The 21,662-nt window shown below is 44.5% G+C and overlaps 1 protein-coding gene across 1 annotated transcript; it reads right to left on the bottom strand.

The window, feature by feature from the left end:
- Window positions 1-10,102: 10,102 nt before the first annotated feature.
- Window positions 10,103-21,150, bottom strand: LOC115129200 (EH domain-containing protein 1-like). The gene is made up of 7 exons (XM_029659302.2): window positions 21,056-21,150; window positions 20,313-20,737; window positions 17,456-17,553; window positions 15,968-16,209; window positions 13,368-13,538; window positions 12,817-12,981; window positions 10,103-11,020 (listed from the first exon to the last, which is right to left on the bottom strand). The coding sequence occupies exons 2-7, from the start codon at window positions 20,699-20,701 to the stop codon at window positions 10,481-10,483; spliced, it is 1,605 nt and encodes a 534-aa protein (XP_029515162.1). The 5' UTR covers window positions 20,702-20,737; window positions 21,056-21,150; the 3' UTR covers window positions 10,103-10,480.
- Window positions 21,151-21,662: the final 512 nt, after the last annotated feature.

Below are 21,662 nucleotides of genomic sequence, written 5' to 3'. Positions count from 1 at the left end.
TTACAGTATGGGATAAGTTCTGTCCCTTTGGGTTACAGTATGGGATAAGTTCTGTCCCTTTGGGTTACAGTATGGGATAAGTTCTGTCCCTTTGGGTTACAGTATGGGATAAGTTCTGTCCCTTTGGGATACAGTATGGGATAAGTTCTGTCCCTTTGGGTTACAGTATGGGATAAGTTCTGTCCCTTTGGGTTACAGTATGGGATAAGTTCTGTCCCTTTGGGTTATAGTATGGGATAAGTTCTGTCCCTTTGGGTTACAGTATGGGATAAGTTCTGTCCCTTTGGGTTACAGTATGGGATAAGTTCTGTCCCTTTGGGTTACAGTATGGGATAAGTTCTGTCCCTTTGGGTTACAGTATGGGATAAGTTCTGTCCCTTTGGGTTACAGTATGGGATAAGTTCTGTCCCTTTGGGTTACAGTATGGGATAAGTTCTGTCCCTTTGGGTTATAGTATGGGATAAGTTCTGTCCCTTTGGGTTACAGTATGGGATAACTGGATGTCATAAGGTGAATGCACCAATTTGTAAGTCGCTCTGGATAAGAGCGTCTGCTAAATGACTTAAATGTAAATGTAAATGTAAATGGATAAGTTCTGTCCCTTTGGGTTACAGTATGGGATAAGTTCTGTCCGTTTGGGTTACAGTATGGAATAAGTTCTGTCCTTTTGTATCGGACAGGTGCACCTCCCCCTGTCTACTCTGCTGATGTTATGTCAATCTTCAACCAGCAGAGCGCAATCTTTGCCTACGGGTATACAAATGTGGTTCATTCCAAGAGCCGTTTTGGTTTGGGTCTACAGTAGCTTCTTTGCTCTCTAGATCAATTCTATAATTCATGTTTTCTCACTGTACAACAAAGGTGAGAGCATTTCAAAGGGGATTGTTCTCTAATTGTGTAGGTGGAGCAACATTCTCCTACCTAGAGAGCAAGATAAACAAATCCCTAAAGTGCCACTTTACCCCCTTGGGCTTTTCAAGGTGCATACAATGCAAAGGGAGAGATAGAGTTGAAATGTTACAATTTTGAGTTTGCATCCCAATATTATACATCACAGAAGAATGAAATATAACAAAACTGTTTGACATAGAAACTGGATTTTCTGAGGGTTTTTTAAACTATGTTTATTAGTTATAAAATTATGAAAAATAGGAATCCCTGAGGCCACAAGGTCATTTGACTGCAGGAAAGAGCTATGGCCTCTAGAAGTGCCAATGATATAAAACACAAAATATGAAGTAATATGCTGTAATGTTTGTAAACACTTTACCTAGCAGCCAACCTGCTTGCACCAATCCCTTGTAATTAAAGTAAAATACTGTGAAATATAAACCCCCCCTTCTACTAATTTCATTCAGTCATCCATTAATTGATTAATTCTAATTATGGTAGCATTGACCTTTTTCAGTATAATACAGTACATTGTACAATATTGTGTTGTGTCATTACACAGTACTTGCTTTGATACCATATTCATATTACAGTAGGTGTACAGTAATATAAAATACAGAATTTTACTTGCCACTAAGCTGCCTGTAAGCTACTGTCAAAATCACAGTAACCCCTACACAATGTATATCCCTGATAATTACATGGTGTGTGTGTGTGTGTGTGTGTCTGTGTGTGGGTGTGCACAGAGGGAGGGAGTTAGAGAAAAGGAGAGAGATTGTGAAAACTTCAAAAACAACAAACTCATGCAGACCAACAATGGGCGTTGTGCAATGGTAGTGTATGTTCCATTCCCACCATTCCAGAATGCTGCCCCCATATATCTGTTTTCAGATGTACCCTGTGTGTAGTAAGAAACATGAATACAGTGTCACGTTCGTTATAAGGATCGGACCAAGGTGCAGCGTGGGACCAAGGTGCAGCGTTGTATGCGTACATTCTTATTTATTAAAAGAATGAACACTGAACAAAATAACAAAACGAACCGTGAGCTATACAAATGAGTGCTGACAGGCAACTACACATAGACAAGAACCCACGAACACAAAAGGGAAAATGGCTACCTAAATATGATCCCCAATCATTTTACATTTGCATTTACATTTGAGCCATTTAGCAGACGCTTTTATCCAGAGCGACTTACAGGAGCAATTCGTCGGCTTAAGTGCCTTGCTCAAGGGCACATCGATAAGATTTTTCACCTAGTCGCCTCAAGAGATTCGAACAAGTGACCTGTTACTGGCCCAAAGCTCTCTGTCTTTGCATTTCAAGATCACTGATCAACCTACTATAAAACCCTGCAAAGTGCTGTCACAACGTCTGTAATAGATACCAATAACAGTCAGAGGACCCACGTGTGCTTGTTTACTGCAGAAGTCTCCACTCAAAACGAAGAGGAAATGGACACCCTGCTCAAAACAAATCAGATGGATAGGCCTGGAGGAATAGGTCTGCTTTCCATTATAAATATATAAATGTTCCTTCTTTCCGATACTTAAATAAAAAATAATTATGTCCATGACATGTCTCCATCAATTCTGGACACGTCCTTCCGTTCGACAGTCTAGCAACCAATGGCGGTGTTAGGAGTCAAGGCCCGTCAGCAGCCCTTCAGCGTTGCAGCGCTTTGGGGCTTGATGCGCATCCTGGGTGGCAGAGGGGTGGCGCTGCTTGGTCCCACCCCGCTGATCTGCTGCAGCCGCCGGGTGAAGTGGACCTTCTGGTGGGCGTGGGCCTCCTGCAGGGCGGCTGCCCTCCAATCAGAGACAACGATAAACAGAAAGAAGAAAAACCACCACGAGAAGAAAAATGCCTCCCTTCGAGAAATCTATGGAGCTGATGCCTTTCAAACAAAAAATAATCCTTGGTTGGTTCTTCTATTATAGTCTCTTGTTCTATTCTATTGTCATTCTAGTGGTCTATAATAAGGTGGTAATGTTCTTCTGTTATGTTTTTTTGAGTGACAAGAAAACATGAAGTGTGCAGTATTTGTATTAAATTCCCAAACAAGTTACCTGTGAGCAATTTTGCTGCTCTTAACATTATGGTAAATTATTGCGTCCAATAAAATGCAAGGAATGCTAACAGTTGTCTATTTGTGTGCTGTGACTGCAAAGGTGAATGTAGAGCGTTACCCCCGTGAGAAGACCCTTCCCTACTGGACAAGACCAAATTCCTGGTTCCATTCCAGCTGACCTTGGGTCAGTTCGTCTGTCTACTCAGGTGAGCACTGGTTGGGTGTGTGTGAAAAAGGATGTGTATTATGAGGAAATCAATGTGCATTTGCTGACAGTCTGTGTGTGTGTGTGTGTGTGTGTGTGTGTGTGTGTGTGTGTGTGTGTGTGTATCTCAGGCCGATGAAGCGACATGCAGATTGTTCAATGCTAGGAGGCAGTATGATACAGTATAGGTTATATACTGAATCATAGGCTGCAAGAGGTTACTAAATGACATTTCCAGAGGCACACTGACACACCTAATGATGAAGATGAGGCCATAGGCTGCAAGAGGTTACTAAATGACATTTCCAGAGGCACACTGACACACCTAATGATGAAGATGAAGCCATAGGCTGCAAGAGGTTACTAAATTACATTTCCAGAGGCACACTGACACACCTAATGATGAAGATGAAGCCATAGGCTGCAAGAGGTTACTAAATGACATTTCCAGAGGCACACTGACACACCTAATGATGAAGATGAAGCCATAGGCTGCAAGAGGTTACTAAATGACATTTCCAGAGGCACACTGACACACCTAATGATGAAGATGAGGCCATAGGCTGCGATGGCAGATGCGCTCGTCAAGGCAGCCTATCTCAAGATGATCTACTTTGAAAAACAGTGCTGCTGTTCGATACAATTTGGGAGTTGTTGGGAAAATATGTTTCTATTGGTTCTACAGACAGATTAGTCTTCTCTTTTCAATCTGACAGCCGCAACCAACCATAGAAATATAAACCATAGACAGCAGTTTCCATTGAAGTCAGGACTGGCATCCATTGCTAGTTTAACAGTCATATTGCCAGGGTTAGAGGTTACAAAATCCTTCTATGGAATATTTGTCTATGATCATGAAGGAACAAGCTGTAGCCTATAGTTAGTATGCTGCCCAAGCTGCGGCCTTCCCAACTATAGACATACCATAACTGCCAAAATAAAGGAAACACTAGAGTTTACAAGGGATACAAAGTATATGTTATCGTGTGGGGTGCATTTTTCTGGCATTGTTTAGGTCCACTTGTAGAATCTATGCCGAGGCGCATTGAAGCTGTACTGGCATCTGGTCATTGCGCAACACCCTTTTTAAGCTCTCCTTTCTGTCTTCCTCATAAAACATTATCATTCCTTTCTGTCTTCCTCATAAAACATTATCATTCCTTTCTGTCTTCCTCATGAAACATCATCATTCCTTTCTGTCTTCCTCATGAAACATCATTCCTTTCTGTCTTCCTCATGAAACATTATCATTCCTTTCTGTCTTCCTCACGAAAAATTATCATTCCTTTCTGTCTTCCTCATGAAACATTATCATTCCTTTCTGTCTTCCTCACGAAACATTATCATTCCTTTCTGTCTTCTCATGAAACATCATTCCTTTCTGTCTTCCTCATGAAACATTATCATTCCTTTCTGTCTTCCTCACGAAACATTATCATTCCTTTCTGTCTTCCTCATAAAACATTATCATTCCTTTGTCTTCCTCATGAAACATCATTCCTTTCTGTCTTCCTCATGAAACATTATCAATCCTTTCTGTCTTCCTCACGAAACATTATCATTCCTTTCTGTCTTCCTCACGAAACATTATCATTCCTTTCTGTCTTCCTCACGAAACATTATCATTCCTTTCAGTCTTCCTCATGAAACATTATCATTCCTTTCTGTCTTCCTGTTATTACACACGTTACAAGTTTGACAGTGTTACATGTGTTATTATTAGATGTGTTCATGTTGTATATCTGTGTTCTGTCAAATTCAATCTAATTGAAATTCCTAAATGAACTCCCTGTCCTTTTAGTGTATACTATGGTTAGATTTTTGGCTAGTCAAACAAGCTAGTAATTTACTATTCCCCATCCTAACAGCCTTGTGATCATGTAACATGTCTTTTTTTGTTCAAGGACACAAAGTCATGACTTCACATACATCACCCGACTCTCAGTAACTTCAGAGAGTCATGTGTTATATTAGTCATGTGTGGGAAAGAGGGATAGCTAGTCAGTTGTACAACTGAATGCCTTCAACTGAAATGTGTCGTCTGCATTTAACCCAACCCTTCTGAATCAGAGAGGTGGGGGGGGGCTGCCTTACTCGACATCGTTGGCACTGGGAAAACTGTGGGTTAACTGCCTTGCTCAGAACTACAGATTTTATGTTGTCAGCTCAGGGATTCGATCCAGCAACCTTTTTCCTTACTGGCCCAAATGCTCTAACCACTAGGCTACCTGTATGGTTACTGGAACTAGACATGTGCCCCAGACATTCCATACCCTCTCTCTCTCACACACACACACACACACACACACACACACACACACACACACACACACACACGTGTTACAAACCCCCCTGGCTGCTTCTAGTGCCATTTTGAAGTAGTCGACTGGGTGGGATTTTATATGGGTTAAAGACGGATCACATAATTCCATCCAGGTCATCAGGAGGGATCAGCCAATGAATGATACTGGTGAGGAAACATTCCATAACTGCAGGTGGCAGTAAATCGCCAACCTTGGCTTTATACCTGTTCTAACAACACACTATAGATGGCAGTGCACCCTTTCAGTTGGTTTGCCAACTTATAGAAGTAGTAGAAGAAGAAAATGTATTTCTTTCAAAATTATGTGCAACATCAATGGCACTACCCATGCTCTCACAGACGGCATAATGGGACAGATACAATGTTGCAATGTCTATCTAGGTCTATGGGGCCCGAGGTACTTTCAGATAAGCACAGAATGACAGTGACCCAGAAATGGACTGATGGAGGTAGAGAGAAAGAGAAGGAGAGAGAGAGACAGCTTTACAAACAGGGGTAGAGAGAGACAGCTTTACAAACAGGGGAAGAGAGAGACAGCTTTACAAACAGGGGTAGAGAGACAGTTTTACAAACAGGGGTAGAGAGAGACAGCTTTACAAACAGGGGAAGAGAGAGACAGCTTTACAAACAGGGGTAGAGAGACAGTTTTACAAACAGGGGTAGAGAGAGACAGCTTTACAAACAGGGGTAGAGACAGCTTTACAAACAGGGGTAGAGAGAGACAGCTTTACAAACAGGGGAAGAGAGAGACAGCTTTACAAACAGGGGTAGAGAGACAGCTTTACAAACAGGGGTAGAGAGACAGCTTTACAAACAGGGGTAGAGAGACAGCTTTACAAACAGGGGTAGAGAGAGACAGCTTTACAAACAGGGGTAGAGAGAGACAGCTTTACAAACAGGGGTAGAGAGACAGCTTTACAAACAGGGGTAGAGAGAGACAGCTTTACAAACAGGGGGTAGAGAGAGACAGCTTTACAAAGAGGGGGTAGAGAGACAGCTTTACAAACAAGGGTAGAGAGAGACAGCTTTACAAACAGGGGTAGAGAGACAGCTTTACAAACAGGGGTAGAGAGAGACAGAGGGAGAGCGAGACAGGGGAAGAGAAAGACAGAGGGAGAGAGACAGGGGAAGAGAAAGAGAGGGAGAGAGACAAGGGAAGAGAAAGAGAGGGAGAGAGACAGGGGAAGAGAAAGACAGAGGGAGAGAGACAGGGGAAGAGAAAGACAGAGGGAGAGAGACAGGGGAAGAGAAAGACAGAGGGAGAGAGACAGGGGAAGAGAAAGACAGAGGGAGAGAGACAGGAGAAGAGAAAGACAGAGGGAGAGAGACAGGGGAAGAGAAAGACAGAGGGAGAGAGACAGGGGAAGAGAAAGACAGAGGAAGAGACAGGGGAAGAGAAAGAGAGGCAGTCGGAGGATAAGGGTTGAGTTAAGAGGACGATATGCACATCGACTCACTTCACACCACCGTAGCCATTCTAGCACCCTTTGCACAATGTGTTCTAAAACTGAAATACTGCTTTTGAAGAGTGGTTTAAACCGGACAACTGGGTGGGTCTCTCTCGGCTGTACATTCAGGCCATGGTGGAGTCAATGTTATGAGTGGCAAGGTTATTTTTGACATACTCTACTGTGCATGGTGTGTTATCTGTTCTATTTAATCAAGAGTGTGAAGAACACTGAGCGATGCTAAGGAAGATGTGTGAAATGGCTAATTAGTGTCTTGTCACATGTCTTACATAATGTGCTGTTGGTTTACTTTAGAATACTGATAGCTTTCTACTACTACTGTTATTATGATGACTTTGAAGTATAGAAGCAAAGATCATTTGAGCGGTTAACAGATTGTTCTAGTTTAAGTGTGCTGTACAGATACTTTCAACACAGACATACAGTAGCCGATTACAAACACGCCACACAAGCACTGGATTGGTGGAAACTTTTGAAACAGTATCTCACCCATATCCATTACTCACAAGAGGAACTATAGCATTTACAGGTCAGTCAGTAGAACAGTAACATATACATCATGTGTAGGAATAACTCAAGAGATTGGCCAAGTCCCAATCAAAATGAAAACAGTGTAAACCAGTTCAAACCTAATCCTGTCTCGCCAGAGGCATGTTGTTGGGATCATGTGGAACAGGGTCAGAGCATGACAGAGTATCACACAGTCTGAGTTTCATGCTGGGCCCCTAGCTGAGGGTTTGACACAAGGCGTGTGTGTTTGATGCTAGCGAAAGATAACATAAACCCCCAAAATCAGGTTCTAAAGGGGATAAAGATGCAGACAAATTCCGAGCTGTTATGGAGACACAAAGGAAACATAGAAGAAATCAAGTGCAGTCACCATTGTGTAGTAGGTATAACCTTTGTGTGTAATGGGCATCAAGTTCAAGTATTAAGAGGTGCAACAGAGCACAAAAACAAGCTTCAAGGTGTAAAGCCACAGCTGCTTCTACAGATGTAAAATAACCCACATGCTGCATTCAAACAGCAGATGAGCCTGTTATACAGTAAACATACATGCACTGACTAACACACAGGAAATCAGATCAGAGTACCTCTGCGTAACTCATCATAATGGTATGTGAGTTGTGAGAAAGTAAACATTGTCAAGTGCAATCAATCAAGTACATAAACTCAGCAAAGAAAGAAACATCCTCTCACTGTCAACTGTGTTTATTTTCAGCAAACTTAACATGTGAAAATATTTGTTTGAACATAAGATTCAACAACTGAGACATAAACTGAACAAGTTCCACAGACATGTGACTAACAGAAAGGGAATAATGTGTCCCTGAACAAAGGGAGGGTCAAAATCAAAATAAGTCAGTATTTGGTGTGGCCACCAGCTGCATTAAGTACTGAAGTGCATCTCCTCCACATGGACCGCAACAGATTTGATAGTTCTTGCTGTGAGATGTTACCCCACTCTTCCACCAAGGCGCCTGCACGTTCCCGGACATTTCAAGGGGGAATGGCCCTAGCCCTCACCCTCCGAACAAACAGGTCCCAGACGTGCTCAATGGGATTGAGATCCGGGCTCTTCATAGGCCATTGCAGAACACTGACATTCCTGTCTTGCAGGAAATCACGCACAGAACGAGCAGTATGGCTGGTGGCATTGTCATGCTGGAGGGTCATGTCAGGATGAGCCTGCAGGAAGGGTACCACATGAGGGAGGAGGATGTCTTTCCTGTCACGCACAGCGTTGAGATTGCCTGCAATGACAACAAGCTCAGTCAGATGACGCTGTGACACACCGCCACAGACTATGATGGACCCTCCACCTCGATCCCGCTCCAGAGTACAGGCCTTATTCCTTTGACGATAAATGCAAATCCAACTATCACCCCTGGTGAGACAAAACCGCGACTCGTCAGTGAAGAGCACTTTTTGCCAGTCCTGTCTGGTCCAGCGACGGTGGGTTTGTGCCCATTGGCGATGTTGTTGCCGGTGAGGACCTGCCTTACAACAAGCCTACAAGCCCTCATTCCAGCCTCTCGCGGACAGTCTGAGCACTGATGGAAGGATTGAGCGCTCCTGGTGTAACTCGGGCAGTTGTTGCTATCCTGTACCTGTCCCGCAGGTGTGATGTTCGGATGTACCGATCCTGTGCAGGTGTTGTTACATGTGGTCTGCCATTGCGAAGACGATCAGCTGTCAGTCGTCTCCCTGTACTGCTGTCTTAGGAGTCTCACAGTACGGACATTGCAATTTATTGCCTTGGCCACATCTGCAGTCCTCATGCCTCCTTGCAGCATGCCTAAGGCACATTCACGCAGATGAGCAGGGACCATGGGCATCTTTCTTTTGGTGTTTTTCAGTCAGTAGAAAAGACCTCTTTAGTGTCCTAAGTTTACAGAACCATGACCTGAATGGCCTACCTTCTGTAAGCTGATAGTGTCTTAACAACCATCCCACAGGTGCATGTTCATTAACTGATGGTTCAAGCATGGGAAACAGTGTTCAAACACTTTACAATGAAGATCTGTGAAGTTATTTGGATTTTTACAAATTATCTTTGAAAGACAGGGTCCTGAAAAAGGGACATTTCTTTTTTTGCTGAGTTTAGTTTGTTGAGTGGAAGTGTAAACATTTGGTTACTCTCTCAAGTGCTCAGTTTGAATCAAATATATGGAAATAAGAAAATTTGAATTATGCTAAACTGGCACATCTAGACATGCCAACAATATCTAGGGTTGAGGTGAAACCAGTCTAGTAGTTTAAAACCTGCTTTTGAAAGCTTCAATAGTTTAAACCCAAAAGTTTCTCTTTATATGTGTCACAGTTCTGGAACTTTCTCAATTGTGCTTCCAGATTTCTAAATGATCTCCACATGTTCACCATGAATGTGTTCCAGAATCTCATAATCACTTCCTTCTTCCTGTCTGTATCTTCAGTTGATCAGTAGGCCTACAGCTGTATCTCTACACCCTTGGTCAAAACATATTTAACAAGCAGATACATAAGTGGAGTCCTGTCCTCAGGTGCTTGTGTCCAGCTCAGCTGACAGTGACCGGTTCTCACCTACAGGGGGCACTTATGTATTCAATTCAATATAGGTAGACATTTCAAAATAAGAGTTTCCAACATACACTACTTAATTGGGATAAATATTAAATGTTTATTAAATCGGAGAAAATAATCAAACGGAAGCATTTGAAAACATCTCATAGTAAACCGACAGGAAATACAAAAATATAGATAAAACAATTCTAAGTTAGAATCTTTTTTCTCCAAAAAGAACAAGTTCATTATGTTTCTTTGGATCAACATATGGACAGTATATTTTAAATGTCTTTAACCCGTTTCCCATCTCCTCACACAGCTTCAACACGTTATGTTGCATTACTCTCCATTACTCTCCCTCCCTCAGCAAATATTCATTAACATTTCCCCCACAACGCAAAACAACCCCTCCCTAACCCAGCCCTCCCCAGTATCATCAGATTGCGTTTCCCCCCCTTCCTCCCAGCCCCACATCACTCTCCCATATCAATCTCCTGGTGGCGTTTAGAAGGTGGCACCAGGTGTTCCGGAAGTTTACCCGGCAGCTCATGTCCCTCCAGCTTCACTCTGATCAGGTGATTGGCCAACGCAAACTCTTCGTCGTCTAGGTAACCATCCTTATCCACGTCGGCCAGCTTCCAGATCTTACCCAGGACCGTGTTGGGCAGCTTGGACTTCACCATCTCCTTCTTGGCTGCCGCGCCTGACACTTTCCCATTGATCGGCGACAGCGTGTAGAAAATCTCATCGTACGAAGGTTTGTCCCGGGCCACCACCCACTCCAGCTCATCGATGCCTTCCCCGGCACCCTCTCCGTAGCCGTGACCGAAGGGGCCGGACATGGTGCCCTCAAAGGCACCTCCGTGGACAGCCTGGCTGGGCATGGCGGCTTCCTCCTGACGGACCAGGGTCATGAGGCGAGCGATGTCGTTGGCCAACATGTCCTCCACAGCCTCCAGTAGCTTGGGCTTCATGGTAGGGAACTTAGAGAAGTCGTGGCCAGCCAGGAGCTCCTATAGAGACGAGGGAGAGTGGAGATGTATACTACACTGCTCAAAAAAATAAACACTAAAATAACATCCTAGATCTGAATGAATTAAATATTCTTATTAAATACTTTTTTCTTTATATAGTTGAATGTGCTGACAACAAAATCACAAAAATTATCAATGGAAATCAAATTTATCAACCCATGGAGGTCTGGATTTAGAATCACACTCAAAATGAAAGTGGAAAACCACACTACAGGCTGATCCAACTTTGATGTAATGTCCTTAAAACAAGTCAAAATGAGGCTCAGTAGTGTGTGTGGCCTCCACGTGCCTGTATGACCTCCCTACAACGCCTGGGCATGCTCCTGATGAGGTGGCGGATGGTCTCCTGAGGGATCTCCTCCCAGACCAGGACTAAAGCATCCGCCAACTCCTGGACAGTCTGTGGTGCAACGTGGCGTTGGTGGATGGAGCGAGACATGTCGTCCCAGATGTGCTCAATTGGATTCAGGTCTGGGGAACGGGCGGGCCAGTCCATAGCATCAATGCCTTCCTCTTGCAGGAACTGCTGACACTCCAGCCACATGAGGTCTAGCATTGTCTTGCATTAGAAGGAACCCAGGGCCAACCGCACCAGCATATGGTCTCACAAGGGGTCTGAGGATCTCATCTCGGTACCTAATGGCAGTCAGGCTACCTCTGGCAAGCACATGGAGGGCTGTGCGGCCCCCCAAAGAAATGCCACCCCACACTATGACTGACCCACCGCCAAACCAATCAAGCTGGAGGATGTTGCAGGCAGCAGAACGTTCTCCACGGCGTCTCCAGACTGTCACGTCTGTCACATGTGCTCAGTGTGAATCTGCTTTCATCTGTGAAGAGCACAGGGCGCCAGTGGCGAATTTGCCAATCTTGGTGTTCTCTGGCAAATGCCAAACGTCCTGCACAGTGTTGGGCTGTAAGCACAACCTCCACCTGTGGACGTCGGGCCCTCATACCACCCTCATGGAGTCTGTTTCTGACCGTTTGAGCAGACACATGCACATTTGTGGCCTACTGGAGGTCATTTTGCAGTGCTCTGGCAGTGCTCCTCCTTGCACAAAGGCGGAGGTAGCGGTCCTGCTGCTGTGTTGTTGCCCTCCTACGGCCTCCTCCACATCTCCTGATGTACTGGCCTGTCTCCTGGTAGCTCCTCCATGCTCTGGAAACTACGCTGACAGACACAGCAAACCTTCTTGCCACAGCTCGCATTGATGTGCCATCCTGGATGAGCTGCACTACCTGAGCCACTTGTGTGGGTTGTAGACTACGTCTCATGCTACCACTAGAGTGAAAGCACCGCCAGCATTGAAAAGTGACCAAAACATCAGCCAGGAAGCATAGGAACTGAGAAGTGGTCTGTGGTCACCACCTGCAGAACCACTCCTTTATTGGGTGTGTCTTGCTAATTGCCTATAATTTCCACCTGTTGTCTATTCCATTTGCACAACAGCATGTGAAATGTATTGTCAATCAGTGTTGCTTCCTAAGTGGACAGTTTGATTTCACAGACGTGTGATTGACTTGGAGTTACATTGTGTTGTTTAAGTGTTCCCTTTATTTTTTTGAGCAGTGTATGTTAAAGGTCTGACGTCAGTAACAAATAATATGTTCATCATTGGATGGTCTTCATTACTTCAACATAAAGAGGACGGGATAAGACCTCAGTTTATAGAGTCACATTGATTAACCTCTGGTGTGTACGGAAAATATTCCAGCAACATTTCTCTGAGGAAACAAAGGCAAAACTAGATATGGATTCAGAGGCTCCATCTCACCTGCATCTTCTTGAGTTTAGGGAAGTCTCCAGGGGAGATCTGATGTTCCCTCTCTATCTTCAGGTACGTCTCTCCCAGGTTGGCGATCAGTTCCTTCTTCTTGTTCTCCTTTCCAAACACACTGGGCATCTCCTTCTTCAGAGAGATGATGATGTAGGCATGGACCTGGACAAAGGTTAAACGTTCACACAACCTATAGAAACAAGCTATTGACCAGACTGATATTCTGCCATAATAAACCATCTAGTTGAGGATGTGGACAAGGGTTCAAACATCCTGGAGAAACTACCTGTTGGCCCACAACAAAAAACTACTAGCTTTAACGCTGCTCCTTTCTGCAAAAGTGCCCTCTTGGATATTCCCTTATTCCAAGTCCCATTCTTTTAATTTAGCTTAAATAGAACGAGTTAATAATGGTGAGCGAGTGTTGCACCTTTTCAATAATATATTTTTAAAATAAATGTTGCACCTCGACTCCCGTTGGTTGAGTTCCCTCCACTTCCTTCTCTTTTCCTCTACATTCCTACAAACATCTGGACCCCTCCCCTCACCTTAGCCAGCCGTGCCCTTTTGATGAGGTCGTTGAGTTTCCGTATCGCTGCGTTCCGGGGCAGCCCCTGGATGTCCTGGAACAAGTCCTGTTCCTCAGCCTCAAACAGCTTCCTGTTGTCAGCGATCAGGAGAGGCTGGGCCCAGAACGACCCGATGTACACCCTGACCACCTAAGGACCACAATACACCTAAATCAATAAAGACAAATAAATATATGGGCTCCTGAGTGGTGCAGTGGTCTAAGACACAGCATCTCAGTGCTAGAGGTGTCACCACAGACACCCTGGTTCTGTGGTGGGGTTTGTGGCTCAGCGGTCTAAGGCACTGCATCTCAGTGCTAGAGACATCACCAGACACCCTGGTTCTGTGGTGGGGTTTGTGGCTCAGCGGTCTAAGGCACAGCATCTCAGTGCTAGAGGCGTCACTACAGACACCCTGGTTTGATTCCAGGCTCTATCACAACTGGCCATGATTGGGAGTCCCATAGGGTGGCGCACAATTGGCCCAGCATCGTCCGGGTTGGGGTTTGTCCGGGTACGGCCGTCATTGTAAATAAGAATTTGTTCTTACCTGACTTGCCTAGTTAAATAAATCAAACATATATACCGTACCAGTCAAAAGTTGGACACCTACTCATTCAAGGGTTTTTCTTTATTTTTTCTTTATTGTAGAATAATAGTGAAGACATCAAAACAATGAAATAACAAATATGGAATAATGTAGTAACCAAAAAGTGTTAAATCAAAATGTATTATATATATTTGAGATTCTTCAAAGTAGCCACCCTTTGCACACTATTGGCATTCTCTCAACCAGCTTCATGAGGTAGTCACCTGGAATGCATTTCAATTAACAGGTGTGCCTTGCTAAAAGTTCATTTGTGGAATTTCTTTCCTTCTTAATGCGTTTGAGCCAATCAGTTGTGTTGTGACAAGGCAGGGTTGGTAAACAGAAGATAGCCTTATTTGGTAAAAGACCAAGTCTATATTATGGTAAGGACAGCTCAAATAAGAGAAATGACATTACTTTAAGACATTAAGGTCAGTCAATCCGGTAAAATTTCAAGAACTTCTAAAGTTTCTTCAAGTGCAGTCGCAAAAACCATCAAGCGCTATGATGAAACTGGCTCTCATGGAGGACCACCACAGGAAAAGAAGACCCAGAGTTACCTCTGCTGCTGAGGATACGTTCATTAGTTACCAACCTCAGAAATTGCAGCCCAAATAAATGCTTCAGAGTTCAAGTAACAGACCTCTGAACAGTTAATGTTGAGATGGGACTGCGTGAAATCAGGCCTTCATGGTCAAAGAAACCACTACTAAAGGACACCAATAAAGAAGAGACTTGCTTGGGCCAAGAAACACAAGCAATGGACATTAGAGACAGGTGGAAATCTGTTCTTTGGTCTGATGAGTCCAAATGTGAGATTTTTGGTACCAACCACCATGCCTCTGTGAAACGCAGAGTAGGTGAATGGATGACTTCCGCATGTGTGGTTCCCACCGTGAAGCATGGAGGTGGTGGTGTGTGGGGGCTTTGCTAGTGACACTGAGGGTGATTTATTTAGAATTCAAGGCACACTTAACCAGCATGGCTAACACAAAATTCTGCAGCGATACTCCATTCCATCTGGTTTGCGCTTAGTGGGACTATCATTTGTTTTTCAACAGGACAATGACCCAACACACCTCCAGGCTGTGTAAGTGCTATTTGACCAAGAAGGAGAGTGATGGAGTGCTGCATCAGATGACCTGGCCTCCACAATCACCTGACCTCAACCCAATTGAGATGGTTTAGGATGAGTTGGACCGCAGAGTGAAGGAAAAGCAGCCAACAAGTGCTCAGCATATGTGGGAACTCCTTCAAGACTGTTGGCAAAGCCTTCCAGGTGACTAACTCATGAAGCTGGTTGCTTTGGTTACTACATGATTCCATGTGTTATTTCATAGTGATGTCTTCACTATTATTCTACAAATGTAGAAAATAGTAAAAAAAAAAAAAATGTAGTAGGCGTGTCCAAACTTTTGACTGGTACTGTGTGTCTGAGATATAGAGATATAGATAAGTACTCAGATCCAGACTCATTGAGAAAAAACTAACATCCATGGGTGTGGGGTAGCATTTGGCCGTAGCAAGGAGTCTGGGTAGCCAGGCACGGCCCCAGCAGGACCACAATGGAAATAAGTTGGTTGACTTTACGGTAAACTTGACGGTACACTTCACATCCTTAATGTTTGTACTGTAGTCTGATGACTAAGGCAACTCTATATGCATTTTAAATTGTCTGCATCTGAAATGGCACCCTATTCCCAAAATAGTGCGCTAATTTTGACCATGGCAAAGTAGTGCACTATATAGAGAAGAGAATGCCATTTGAAAGACCTATGTGGACCCTGTTTAAAATAGGTGCACTATATAGGGAATAGGGTGCCATTTGAGAGACATATGTAGACCCTGTTTAAAATAGGTGCACTATATAGGGAATAGGGTGCCATTTGAGAGACATATGTAGACCCTGTTTAAAATAGGTGCACTATATAGGGAATAGGGTGCCATTTGGGACGCACATTTGTCGAAATGAATGTTTTTAAAATTTTACCTCAGGGGTGTTAATGATCTTTCCCAGCGACCACATGAGGGCGCCGTAGACCCTCATCAGCTGCTGCGTGTTGATCTGGTCAGCCTTGTTCAGCACCACGCGCATCTTGTCCTCGTGGTTCTTCAGGGCGCGGATCACCTCAGAGAACTCGTCTGAGATGTCCAGCTTGTGGGCGTCAAACAGGAGGATGATGCGGTCCACACGCTCCGCAAACCACTCCAGTACCGCCGCAAAGTCATACCCTTCAGAGATGCAACGGGAGGAGGGTTATGGTACACACACACACACACACACCAAGAATTATGTTGAGGAGGAACCCCAAATGAGACTGAGGAGAAAGATGAGATGTTGGAGACAAAATAAAGAGGAAAAGTGGGTTTGGGGTTTTGGATTGTGGTGTATTCTGAGGGTTGGACACGAGCATGATACTATAATTGACAATTACACACTGAAACTATAGACAATATACAACATGTTTCAAAACATTGCTAATGCAGCGATGAGAGAAGATCGTAATGGGGGGGTTAAAATACATACATATATCAAAATAAATAATGTATTCAGTTCCATCCTCTTTGACCTATTTAAAAAACAACAGGAAACAGGCTGAACAACAATTGGAACAGAGAGGCCTTTTGCTTTTCTGAACAGAAGCCTGGGGAGTTCTGGCACAGCGAGCCGAGGCTCTTTAAAAAGAAAATAAAATAAAGAAATAGAGAATGATGGTTTTGATTGGTGCTGGTGTCATCTGATCTGAGAAGAATGCAGTCAGTCTGTCTAAAAATCTCATCTATGCAGCTGACCACACAATCAGCACCAGCTCTGCTGCACATGCATTGCAGGGGGACACTTTGGGCGTGCGTGTCGTGGGGGGGGACCAGGGGAAAGAGTGTGTGGGAGACAGTCTACCAAGTGTCCCCACAATGACAACTACACCACTCTCTACAGTCTACCCATGTTCAGGCCTTCCCCACTGTCGCCGCACAATGCCAAGTGTTGCTTCTAACCCAGTCCCCGGCACGGTCATACTGCTGATGAACAATACCGTCAGCCCTGTGTGTGGAATCATAGCCGGGAGGAATGCGGTATTCCAGTATCGCGCGTGCCCCCCCCCCCTCGTAGGATCCCTCTCCCACTTGTAGGGGGGAGAAAAACTGACCCAATAAAAGATGATTTTACAAAATCAACAGAATCAGCCAATAAGGAAAATATTGGCGGAGCAATATCTGAAGAATGCAAAATAAGGGGATATGGGGAAATTCAGTCATCTCTAGTCAGCTTCCCTTCCTAGGACCAATATGTCATACAAGACAGTTGGATTAGATGCACTCCTCTTGACAGAAAATATAAGTATTTGATACTATTCTCTCCTCTTAGGTGAGTTTTAAATGGCGTGTGTTACCTCTGACCCGCTTTGAGTGGTTGACACTGTCAGGCTTAACACATTTATTGAGATAACGGTGATATATTAGTTTGTGTGTGGCTGACCTCTGCTTATTCTCTGTTTCTCTCCTGACAAGATTCCAGGGGTATCGATGATACTGATGCTCTCCAGGACTGGGTTGGGCATCTGAGCACACATAAATCTGCAAGAGAGAGAGAGAGAGAGAGAGAGAGCGGTGAGGATGTTGAAACTAAACTAGGCATTAATGTAGGCCCAAACTATGCTTCCAGTCAACCGGTCACTGCTGGAAATGGAAACTGAATGGTTTGACTGGAAGTGGAACAAAGCTCAATTCAAACAAGGAGAGAACGGTTTTCTGTTTGAGTTGAATGCTGCATAATTTCTTCAATTGTCCATAGAATAACCTTGATTCACTGTCCAAGCCCATACAACACATGATGTTGTCATCTTGCATTAGTCACCCCAAACATAAAGGTTTTTCAACCAAGTTGGAGCAAACAATGACACACAGATATAATCACATGTTTTGTATCTGGAGAGAGAGGGCAAGGTCAGTCAAACAGAAAACTGCAGTTTCCTCAAGCAGGAACAAAGAAGGGGATTGTTACGCTTTACAATTTCTATTCCTTCTCAACCCAGAACTCTGCTGTCCCACCGCTCCCTCGGGCACAGACATTCCCGGACACCGCTCCCTCGGGCACAGACATTCCCGGACACCGCTCCCTCGGGAACAGACATTCCCGGACACCGCTCCCTCGGGAACAGACATTCCCGGACACCGCTCCCTCGGGAACAGACATTCCCGGACACCGCTCCCTCGGGAACAGACATTCCCGGACACCGCTCCCTCGGGAACAGACATTCCCGGACACCGCTCCCTCGGGAACAGACATTCCCGGACACCGCTCCCTCGGGAACAGACATTCCCGGACACCGCTCCCTCGGGAACAGACATTCCCGGACATTATGCTATCGGCATTAGGTTACAAGACTACTAGAACTAAGCTCTTAACTTGCTTTTTGCCAGGAGAGCAGATCTATCCTACAACTGGAGAGAGGGAGGGAGAGAACCTTTAAGGCCAAACAACAAGTCAAAGAAATATGGGGGAGGGTGGGAGATCCTGTGGTAGAGTAGTATCATATTACAACGAGAATATTTGCCAAGTATAACAAAAATGTAAATTTTTCCACTTCAGCTTTTCGTATGTTATACATTCTGTGGCAGTCTGTCCAAGCCTTCCCGTTTATCTAACATTTTCCACACAACGCTCCACACAATTGGGCTAACCTCAGAATCTCTCTCCATCACACACTCAAACAGTAACTCACATCCTGCTGTCCCCCTCATCACCCCGAGCCCCCACCAGGCAGACCTTCAACTTCCCAAAGTGAAGAAATACTATCAGCATTGCCATTCATTGTATGAGCGATGAGGACGGAGTGTACTTCTGTGCAAGACAAGTAGGCCTGCGTACTTTACAACACATTTCACTTTGAGATGTTACTGGAAGCCCGCATGCAGAAATGTGCAGTCAGTCAGTGTCCTGAAATAACAGGCTAAGTTCAGTAAAACGGAACCCCAACCCATTCCCGCTGACTCTTACTACTCCCTCTCGGTTACAAAAGTCATCAGTCTTGTTGTGAAACAGCCCGTCTCATGGGCCTTGTGATGCCTTGTTCATCTCATCAATTAGCCTCTAAGCAAGGCTAATTATCAATTGACTCATTGACCTTCACGGCTATGAATCAACAAAAATCAATTGTACATATGCATCCTGGGAAATGTAGTACCCTAGAACAGGGATGAGGAGGAGTTTAATCCAGCATCAGTGTTGACCCATGTGTCTTGAGCTAGCATATGGTGGTGTGTGAGGCACCACAGCTAATCTGGGGTTGAGGAAATCCCCCATCATCGCCAGGTTGAGCACAGGACTTCCTCTAAAACCTGTAGTCAGTCAGTCTGTGTCTCTCCAACATGGAGAGAGACAAGGCCAGGGTTATCAGACCATCTGTTTGAGTGCTGTGTATTGTGGTGCCAGCAAAGCTCTCACAGAGGGGAGATAGACCTTCTCTCTAGAAGATACTTGAGCAAAGGACACTACAATAAATACAACCTTGAAGGATTGTGTGTTTGAAGCCACAGAACAGACAGACTAATCGATTGCTGTCATAATGCCACGTTGAACAACTGACTGTGGTGTCAGAATGCGCCATAGAGCAGTCTGGATTGCTGAATCACTTTGATGTATCATGATAATGAGTAACTCAACACACAAGACCAGCTGAGACCTGAGAAGCCATAGCCTAGATGCTGACTGACTGACTGTGCTGTCACACTACCATAAAGAACATACCAGCACTGCAATTTGACTAGGATTTCCTAATGCCTCATAGCAGGCAGAAGCCTCAGTGAGAGTTGGCCAGCTGTTACTACTGATGTGGCAACTGTAGCCTGCCCTGGGGTGTGAAACTAAGGAGAAGACAGATAACACACTTTTGCCTGGCTACTCAAAACACAAACCATTATTTTCCATTTACCTTACAGTGCTGCTGCAGGCTAAACAGGCTAAACGATGCTGACAGACTAGGTCGTGACTATAGTTTAGATTAGGCTAGGTATTGTTATACTGTTCAAACAGCCCAAGGGGAAAAGGATGTCTCAACTTGGCAGGGTGACTTTTACAGGTGGGTTAACAGACATGGTGGATGGAACAGATACTACAATCTGTTGTGGTGATGAAATAAAGGGGAATGAGAGGAGGAACAGTAGAGATCGTTTTGTTTCAAAGAGTCCCTACATGCAGAGGCTTGTGAGGGAGGTATTATGGAATGTTGAGAGGTGTTCCCATAGAGATCCTATTAAATTCCTCATTTATGGGTGTCACCTGACAGCCATAAGCTCCCCTGGGGCCTGGGAATTTGGCATGAGTATTTATTTACCTGTTGAGGAACGCGTTACCAAATGCGTTGAGTTTGCGGAAGGGTTTTTTGGGGTCGACAACCAAGGCGTTTCCAGGTATCATCCCGTCCTGGTCACCGTGCATCACGGCTATGAATGAGTCTGTCGTCGGCTCGGGCCCTATCCTCATACCGGGAAAGTCCTGCTCCATCAGGTGCCGAATAAAGGTGGTTTTCCCGGTCGAGTACTGACCGACCAAGAGAACCATGGGTTTGTTGTCGAAGTCGGCATCTTCGAGCGACGGTGAGTGAAAGTCGTGGAATTGGTAGGTGTCCTCCAGGGGAAAGAGTTTAGTCCGATATAGTTTTTTCAACCCTTGCGAAACATCCTGGAACTGTTCAGGCGTTTTTTTGTCCCTACTGCGGAACATGTTGAGCTGGTTTGACACAGCAGAGTCACTTTCGATCTGAAAACAAGAGAGAGATGGCGAAGTAGCTAGCGCAACTATCACATACAACAGTAGTAGAGTAACATTAGCTAGAGATGCTAAAGTAGGCGAGGTCTTGAAGTGTTGATCGTTCCTCCTTCCTGACTAGCCAAACACGCCCCAGCTAGTTATTACTAGTAGCCAATCAACCGCCAAGCACAAATCCCACTCCATTACCTTGATAATTAATGTATCTAGACAGCTATCTTTGTAGGAGTTGAGAGCGTAATTTATCTTAAACGTTTAATAAAAAACACACGCTATCCGTTAAAAGGAGGGATAACTGTCCTTTTTTACCTGTCCTTTTGTGTTCTGAGGCCGCGTTCACCGGCTGACTGGCTGACTGGCTGACACTTGCGTGTGTGTGAGACACGCAGGAAGCGGAAGTGGAATGTGAACGTCAAAATAAATGTCCCAGCGAAATAATGAAGTGCGTAGGCCTATGATTGCTCAAACTCATTCAGATGATGGTGAGGAATCATGATGAAGTAACAGCCAATTAATACCTGACTTCTCGTCGTCTCACCCAGTCTTGTGACAGCTGCTGCACGTTGCTGGTTTGCCCTCCCTATTCTGCAATTCATTAAAAGATGGACTCAGCTTTATAGTGGCCCATCTGATAGCCAAAGAAACATCTGCTGTGTGTATGATTGTGTGTGTGTGCGTGTTCATTGTTGGCCCAAATATGTGGTAGGCTGTGTTAAAGACCAGATACCGTGACAAGGAGAGACAATTACCATAAATACCAGTATCTTTATTGTGAAAAGAAACATTATACAAATACATGAGAATTGAAAGTGCTAATCAAGTACATACAAGTACATAGACAACATCACATACAGTAGATTTAGGTCTACACCGTACATCCAGGGTGACGACCAGAGGTGTCTCTCCGCCCATAACA

This window comes from Oncorhynchus nerka, linkage group LG5 (genome assembly GCF_034236695.1).
Source record: "Oncorhynchus nerka isolate Pitt River linkage group LG5, Oner_Uvic_2.0, whole genome shotgun sequence".
Taxonomy (NCBI): Eukaryota; Metazoa; Chordata; class Actinopteri; order Salmoniformes; family Salmonidae; genus Oncorhynchus; species Oncorhynchus nerka.
Note: the sequence above shows the minus strand (reverse complement) of the source record. Positions and strands in the feature narration are given on the sequence as shown.